Raw genomic sequence first — 9,416 nt, 5'->3', positions numbered from 1 at the left:
CAGAGCCGCAAACGAACACCGAAAACCGCAGCTCCGATAGGGGCGATTTGCATTTTTAATTCGTTTTCTGTCATTAAAAAAACGTAGAAAAAAAGAGCTCGGAACACTCCACTAGAACTAAATGAAATCCCAAATCGAAGAAAACGACAAGAAACAAAAAAAAAAAACAATCCAATCCTCCTCGTTACAGCAACACGCACACAATCAGCCGCTCCGCGCAAAACCACATCAGCGCCCACGAATATATATATTTATATAAAGGGTTTCGGAACGAAAAATAGAACTCTGAGCAGCGTTCTGTCACCAGGAAGTGACATCATGAACAAACGAGTGATGATGTCATCGACGTCCGTCTCCATTGGCGGCGGGAGCAGGAAACAGGAAGTAGCAATGCTAACGGCTAAAATTCTGAGCAGATAAGGCTTGTCATCCTCTAATACTTTATTTCGTTTCAGTTCAACAGCTTTTTTTTGTTTTTTTTTTGTGTTTTTTTTGCGCAAACGGAAAGACAAAACGGAAAGTAAAAAGGTGTTGAAAATCTCCCAAATGTTTCATTCTCTCTCTCTTTTTTTGTTTTTCAAAACATTTTTTTTTTGCCCTCCGTGTCAATCATCTCGGTAGTGGGCGTGGCCTAAGCTCTAGCTGTTGTCTGATTCGTCCTCAGCCTCGCGCAGCCAGGTGAAGAAGGCGGTGACGGATTTGAGGGCGACGCCCTTGCCTTGCTGCTCGGTGGGGTCTTTGCTGGACTCCCACCTGTAAAAGCCCTCCTCTTTGATGACGTCCTCGTCGTATAAGACGTCGAAGAACATGCGCAGCAGATCTGCAGAGAGAAACGGGCCGATGTTAGTGATTAACGAGGAGATGCTCGCATACAGTCAAACCAAACTTTATTTAGACACCTTTAACATTTCTCACAGTTTATTCGGTAATAAAGGCTATGTCGATTAGCATTGGATTATAAATATACTTTATTATTATGAAAATACCAGAGATGGCTTGAAGAACACACACACACACACACACACACACGCACTCACTCTCTCACACACACACTCTCTCACGCTCACACACGCACACACTCTCACGCTCACACACACACACACACACACTCACACACACACTCACTTGGCGGCTGCTCCATCTGCACCATCAGACTCTGTAAGGCGTAGAGCGCCTGCAGCTCCTTCTGCTCGTCTTTAATGTAGCGCTGCAGCAGCTTGGCCCTCTGGGTAATTTCTTTAGTGTCTACTTTATATGGATTCTCACCTTGATGATGACAGGATGAAAACAACATTAAAGCCAACATGACTTTTACTTTTTGACATTATTATAAATAAAAATAAAAAGACGTCTCTGTTCTGCTGATGCAGGGATTCCCAAACATTTTTGTCATATATATTTATATATATTTCCTTGAAGTCTGCCTGAAATTTTAACTCAACATTTAAATGATTTAACACATTTACATATTCATGCTTCTCTAATATCAGCAGTCACTTAACATGCAGCTAAACATATTTAATCTTTTTTATTAAGGGTTTTATTTTTATTTTATTTATAAAAGTTTTTCAATTTAGTTTTATTAATTATTACAAATAATTATTACATTAATCATTTCCAACAACTTACAACCCCCTGCAGTACACTAAATAATCCAATTATTTCAAAATTATCCATTTAATTTACAATTAATTATTTATATTAGAAATTAGAATAATTTCCTTTTAATTAGAATAATTACTACATTATTAACTTCCCCCAATAACTTATTTTATTATTATTTATTAATGCTAATATTCATATATTTTAACTATAATTATTAGATTAATTATTAACTTATAACTCCCTCCAGTTCCCTCAAGAAGCCATTATTTTATTACTATTTAATTTACAATTAATTATTAATTATAATATTCACATACATTAATTATATATAATTATTATATTAATTATTGATTTCTCAACAACTTACAAACTCCCTACAATTCCCTCAAAACCCCAGTTATTTCATTATTATTATTATTATTATTATTAATTTAATTTACAATAATTATTAATTCTAATATTCATAAACAATCGTAAATAACTATTACATTAATTATTGATTTTTTTCCTCAACAGTGTTTAATTTGTTATATTATGATTTAATTTTAATTTTAGGTAAAGTTTTAGTAATTTCTTTTGTGTCTGTTTGTCATTTATATTTGTTGTGTTTTTATTTTAATGTCTTTTTTGTTTTAAATTAATAAGTTTGTTATTTTAGTACATGAAGTTAAACTAAATAAAAAACAAGAAATGTTGCCTTGGCAGCTAGTTGAAATAAAATTATATTTTTTGATTTCAGTTAACACAATCAAATCCTGTTGTCTAAAATCAAGCTCCGCCCACGTTATTTCCTGTCTGAGAGTGATTTTAACAGGAAGCAGTATTAAAGGAGGATGGCGTGACTCACAGATGATGGCAGACTGACAGACGGTGGTCATCAGCGCTCGGACAAACGTGCTCGATGACGTTTGCTGCTCATCTAGATTGGCCTGCAGAGAGAGAGAGGTCAAAGGTCACTGAGGTGAAACAAACACAGCTACAAAAGCTAAAGAGAACAGCTAGAATACATCTTGACCTAAATTGCGTCATTCATATTTGAACGCAAATTTTTCCATCCAGCTCATATTTTTGAATTCTGATGAAAGTATTGGTGAGATTGCAGAAACGGCATTGCCATAAGGAGATCACAGCGATGACTTTAACGCAACGGGAGTTGATCTTAAAATGCTAAAATCAACACTTTTCACCAAGAGTTCATTTTGGCGGCTGGTATAGTATGAATGAATGAGGCATTTATATAGCGCTTTATATATTCGTTTAAAAACAGTAACAAAGTAACAGTTGTTACTTAGAGAGTTCCATATGTAGTGCTCATTTCATATGCAAAACAGTTAGCCAATCACAGCAGTGGGCGTTTCCATTGTGGTCTCACAGCAGACACGCCCCTTCTGACAAACCAGAGGCTAAAATCAGGGTAAAAAATGAGCATTTACATTTAAATTATGACCATTTTTGGTAAAAAGATTATAAGTGCACTTCAGGAAACATTATAAAATCATTTAAAAAATGCATGACCGCTTTAAGGCACACACCAGAGGTGTAAAGATACCTGAAAACCATACGCGAGTAAAAGCACAGATAGCTTACAGTGAAAAGTACTCCGTTACACGCTACAAAACAACTTGAGTAAAAGTCTTAAAGCATCTGATTTTAACAGTACTTAAGTATTTTACTTATACTAAATATTGGCTCAAAGATGCACTATAAGAGACATGCCAGTGAAAAACTGGAGAAGCGGAGGAAAACAGGATCTATGTGCAGGTATTTTATGGAAAAACTAGAACAAACAATAAACCAAAGGGAACAAAGAACCGAATGATGGGAAAACAGACAACCATTACATTCAACAACTCACAGAGAACTAAAGAAACACTAGGGTTATACACACACGCTTAACTAGATAATACACACCTGGGAGACTAATCAAGGGGAACCAATGGACTACAAACTGACTACAAATACCACAGGAGACAGGAAGTGACATAAAAGTCCAAGACAAGGCACAGAGAACATGCAACAAAAACAAGAAAGAGTTGATTTGGGAGCAGAGCAATCACGTTTATTTTCTAAAAATCAAAATAAAACTGAACACCTCAAAATTACAAAAAACAAAAACAATCTTTCAAAAAGAAGTTCTCTTCAGTATAACGGATAGATCAAATTATGTTAAGTAAAATTAAAAAGTCAAAGCCTTCTTGCACTGATTCACAACTACCTGCTAAGGAGCTCACGCTCACGTAAAGCAGCCTTGTTGATAAGTTTGTGTGAGGAAGGACAAAACACACAAGATCTAGTATCTTCAGTGCCCTGTAGCTGGTGATATCACGTCTTTTGTAGCAGAAATACACTGCTGCAGAAAAAACTAGGTCCATGCAAAATGTAACGTGTAGCTGCTACACTCATATCAAATGGAGTATCAAGTTGCTAATATCTTTGATACTCAGTAAAACCACAGAGTATCCAAAAAGATACTCAAGTACAGTAATTAGTAACATTTACTCAAATATTTTACACCTCTGGCACACACACACACACACATTCGTACCTCCACCCAGTCAAAGATCCTCTGGTTGTCTGCTTTCTCCTGCAGCAGTCGCTCCAGCTCTCTAGAAATGTCTTCTGGACTCAGAGTCACTTTACTGCTCTTCCTCACACACTCCTCACCTAGAGTGAACTCCACTCCCTGCACACACACACACACACATGCACGCACACACACACACACACCCCCAGAGAGAGACACACACACACACACACACACACACACACACACACAGAGACACACAAACACACACACACAGAGAGAGAGACACACACAAACGCATGCACACACAAAGACACACAAACACACACAGAGAGAGAGAGAGAGACACACACAAACGCATGCACACACAAAGACACACACACACACACACACACACACACACACACACAAAGACACACAAAGACACACACACACACACACACACAGGCACACACAGGCACACACGCACACACACACACACAGAGAGAGAGAGACACACACACACACAAGACACACACACACACACACAGAGAGAGAGAGACACACACACACACACACACACACACACAGAGAGAGACACACACACACACACACACACACACACACACACACACAGAGAGAGAGAGAGATACACACACACAAAAAATAAAATAAACAACAAACGCAAATTATATAAGTAACAATCAATCATCAATCAATCTGCTGCTGTTTCGACTGAATTCATCGCAAACCTTTTCAGTGACAAATTTATTGACGTCCTCGTCTTCAGGAAGGAAGTCTTTCCAGCTCAGCGCCGCTTCTCTCCACATCACTCCCACCTTCTTCAGACTCTGAGACAGGACAGAGTTCAGAACGGACACAACAAGCTCCCTGTGTAGTGCACTATGTGGTGTGTAGTTTGAATTGCATTCCCCACTCTTTTGTACCCATAATGCACTTTATAGTGTACAACAGGCATTTACATTAGCATCTGAATTAGCTCACTCAGTGTCACTCACTTCGTAGTGAACGAGCAAGCAGTGTGGGACACGGCAAGTAGGATTGTGTGCTTTGGGAATTCTGATTAAAAAAAATTGCAATTTAAAACACAAAACTTATTATTATTACTAAATATTAAGCAAAATGAGAAAAATCACTAATGTAATATTTCACTGCAAAATAAAAATGTAAAAAAAAATTATATACTACTACTTCACAATAAATATTATTTCACAAAATAAAAAAGGAAAAATAGAAAAAAGTATACCAATAAATCTATATAATATTAATAATAATTATTATCATTGCTATTATGATGATTATTCTTACCTAATTAAAGTATTAAACAATTATTAAACATAAGAAATATTACTATTTTAATTTTTCACTGTAGAATACAAATATTAAAGATATAAAATAAATAAAAACATTGTAAATTAATAATAATTATTATTAATTTTACATTAAAGCTGTAAAAACGACAATAGTATTTATAACCGTCTCAATTTCTTAAATCACTGAACTTCAATTTAGGTGGAAAACCGCAGGGAAGCTTCTCTTTTGACAACAGCCAGATTATAAATGCATGTTGCATTTCCAAATGCACAATTAGTATTGTATTATTTGGGGAAAAAACACATTTTCTGATAAATGTTTTTTTTTTTTCCTGATAAAAAAAAAAAAAGTGACTGCAATTTAAAACAGAATGAATAAAACTCCAGGTTTGCAGGTTTGTTAGGGCTGCACAACTTGGCCAAAACTTTTGTGATTATATTTCATTATGACTTTGTAAAATTACAATAGTAATATGTATGGCTTTCTTAAATTCACTGAACTTTAATTTCAAACTTTAAAGGTTTTGTTGACAACAACCGGTTTATAAGCGGTTTAAAACAAACTTGGGACGACAGGTTCTACATGCTGCGTTTCCAAATGCACAATATAAATGTCTCAAACTCGGAGCAGATGCAGAGATTCATTTGTGTGAAGCAGCATTTACTGTTGATGCTTTTTTTAAAATCGCACTAAGCCATACTGTATTTTAGGTTTTATTTCAATTAATCATGCAGCCTTGGTGTCTAACAGGAATGAATGGATTCACACAAGCGTCTTACCATTCCTTTACAGAGCAGCTTGAGGATTTCCACCAGCAGAACTCCAGCCTTCCCAAGAGGCACCAGTGGTTTAGACACCTCCCTGTGAACAGGTCAGAGGTCACGGATTTATTTCTGTGTGGCTTTATCGGCAGGTAATGGATGTGCAGGGTTTGCAGGCTCACCTGAAGAGCGGCCCCATGGGAATCCCTCCCTCGTGCAGCATGGGGCTGATGATCTCGGCCAGATACAGCCAGATGTGAGGAACATCTATCGCCATGTCCTCCGCAACCTCCAACACCTCCAGCAGCCTGAACAATCATTACCATTAGATTTAATGTGTTGTGCTTTATGTTCACACACACATATACATATATCTCCATTACAAATATTTTAAAAACGAATAAAATTAGTTCAACTAAAAAATAAAATAAAAACTACATAAAAAAAAATAATGAAAACGACAAAAACGCAAAAATAATTTTTAACTAAGGTTAAAGTGCAAACTGAAAATATAAAAATAAAGTCTATTTCAAATAGAAATAAACTATTAGAGTTTTTATTCATATTTTGAATTAGATTTTATTTTTATATTTTCAGTTAGTTCATACTAAAATAAGAAGTTATGAATCATAATTGTTAAAGTGAACTAGAACCATAAAATTTTTTAGCATTACTTGAAATAAGTGTAAACTAAAATAAAGAGAGAAAAAAAAAAAAAACTTGACAAATAAAATAAATAAAAATGATAAAGCACACAATAAAACTGTGAGCCTGACCTAATTACCATCATTATATTTATTATATTAAATAAATATACATATATGAAACACATTTTCGCTACTTAAAATATTTTTAAAAATCTTATTTTATTTCAGCTATTTGCCAAAGCAATGCTTTTCATTTTTGTTTAGTGTAATTTTAAGTTTTGAATAATTATATAAACAAAAACTGAAAATGACAAAAACACAAAACAAAATCCATTAAACTTTAAATACAAGTAAAAACATTAAAAAAAAAAAAAAAAAAAAAAAAAATATATATATATATATATATATATATATAACGTTTAAATAGAAACAAAAACTAAAATGACTGATCAATTATATATAAATACATAAAAATAAATAAAATCTAATTTAAAATTTTAACAACAACTATAATAGTATGCACACACACACACACACAAACACTGAAGACGTGTCTCACCCTTTGTAGTATTGTTGTGTGGATAGTGTTTGTGTTTTGACGAGCTGGTGAAACAGTAAACCCAGGTGCTCTCGAGCGATGGTGCTGCGCTCCAGCGTCGACTCGATCCCCGTCCGGACGAACACAGACAGCAGAGATGAGCAGCTCAGCTCAGCGACGCACTGCAGCGCCTCCTGCAGGAGCGGAGGAGCAACGCAGCAGAGGGACACGTTACACACAGGCCAGATAATGAGGGGTGTGTGTGTGTGTGTGTGTGTGTGTGTGTACCTTCATGTCATTGATGTGCAGATACTCCTCGATGATGGCAGTGGATTTCTTCTCCAGTTCCTCCTCCGTCAGCGCTGGTTTGGACGGAGCAGGTGGAGGAGTGGGAGCGGTTTCTCTCTTCACTGCTAAAAAACAACACATGCAACAAAACCTGTGAAACTCCTCATAACAGTATGTGTTTTGTTCTATATGCATTAAAAGCAATCCATTTTTTCCACTAAAAATCTTTTTTTTTTTTTACGATGCATAAAAACAGGAATAAGTCATTTTGAAGTCATTTATATTGCAATGACAGACACTTGTAATACTAATACTGTAATAATAACTAATGTTGCAATATTAATGGTAATATTAATAAATAATCATGTTAATATTGCAATAAAATAAAATGAATGGCTAGAGTTTCCCAAACTGGGATTCGTGAGGGAGATGCAGTAGTTGATGAAAAGTTAATAATTAATTATATCATTAAAAAAAGAAGAAGTTTTATTTAAAATATTTTAAAAAGTAGTAAAAACTACTGCAATATTAATATGAATAATATTGCAATAATAATAACACAAATTTAGCATTGGGTTTTGGCAAAACTGGGGTTTGTGAGTGAAATACAGGAGTTGATAAAAGCCAATAATTAAATAACTCATAATTTTAATTTAATATAATAATATTTAATATTAATTAATATAATAAATAATATTAACAATATATTTAAATATATAATATAATAACCTATCAGAACTAATAGTGCAGTATTAATATTATTGCAATATTAATATTAATAAATCATAATATTAATAGTGCAATAATAAAAATTTTGGTCTGAGTATTGGCACTAATGTCCTGATTTTCTGAGATCTATTTTGATTTTGATTTGAAATAAATATCTAAAAAACGGATTGATATCAAGAATTGATATTAGATTGCTCAAATAATAATCATGACTAAAAAAGATTAATTTTAACCCAGTCCTTCTAAAAGAGCTACTTTTAAATAATGCAAAGAATGACCTCAAACAAAGCTAAACTCAACGATTAAATCGCATCCAAAATAAAAGTTTGTTTACATAATATATGTGTGCATACTGTGTATATTTATTATGTATATATATATATATATATATATATATATATAAATACACACACATGCATGTATATATTGAAATGTATTTACATGCATATGTATATTCATATAATTTATAACTATATTTAATATATAAACATAACATTTGTCTTAAATATATACATGCATGTGTGTGTATTTATATATGCATAATAAGTACACACATATATAACGTAAACAAGAACTTTTATTTTGAATGCGATTAATCGTTTGACTAGAAACCAAAACACAAAATCAAAATCTAATTTTTTTTTTTAACTATAATGACCCTGTATTGCACAATGCTTTTGTTCACTAAAGCCGTGACCTTTGACCCCGGTTCAGCGTACCGTTATCGCGGCTGCCACGCTCTCGTTCTCTCTCGTCGGTCATGCTGGAAACGCGGCGCACCATCTCAGCGGGACGCTGCGCTCGTTCTCGACTCCTCTCCTCCTTCTCACGGCTGAAGCTGCGCTTGCCGACCGCGGGCCGGTTCCGGTCCAGCCGGTCTGATCCGCGCTCGTCACGCCGGTCGAAGCGGTCATCACGCCGGTCAAAACGATCGCTGCGTTCCCGACTGGAGCTACTCCTGACAAACACACACAGGCATAAACCATCAGAATCCCACAACAGTGTTATTA

At 34.7% G+C, this 9,416-nt stretch overlaps 1 protein-coding gene across 1 annotated transcript in view; it reads right to left on the bottom strand.

Moving 5' to 3' along the window:
* Positions 1-52: 52 nt before the first annotated feature.
* The window catches only part of LOC131520960 (eukaryotic translation initiation factor 4 gamma 1-like), a 58,111-nt gene continuing 48,747 nt past the window's right edge, over positions 53-9,416 (bottom strand). Inside the window, 10 exon segments of the mRNA XM_058745552.1 lie at positions 53-820; positions 1,126-1,266; positions 2,453-2,534; positions 4,151-4,288; positions 4,861-4,959; positions 6,223-6,304; positions 6,387-6,512; positions 7,411-7,583; positions 7,678-7,802; positions 9,126-9,364. Coding sequence (XP_058601535.1) covers positions 639-820; positions 1,126-1,266; positions 2,453-2,534; positions 4,151-4,288; positions 4,861-4,959; positions 6,223-6,304; positions 6,387-6,512; positions 7,411-7,583; positions 7,678-7,802; positions 9,126-9,364 — 1,387 coding nt within the window. The 3' untranslated portion in view covers positions 53-638.

The sequence above is a fragment of the Onychostoma macrolepis genome, chromosome 15, assembly GCF_012432095.1.
Source record: "Onychostoma macrolepis isolate SWU-2019 chromosome 15, ASM1243209v1, whole genome shotgun sequence".
Taxonomy (NCBI): Eukaryota; Metazoa; Chordata; class Actinopteri; order Cypriniformes; family Cyprinidae; genus Onychostoma; species Onychostoma macrolepis.
This window is presented reverse-complemented; position numbering and strand designations above follow the sequence as displayed.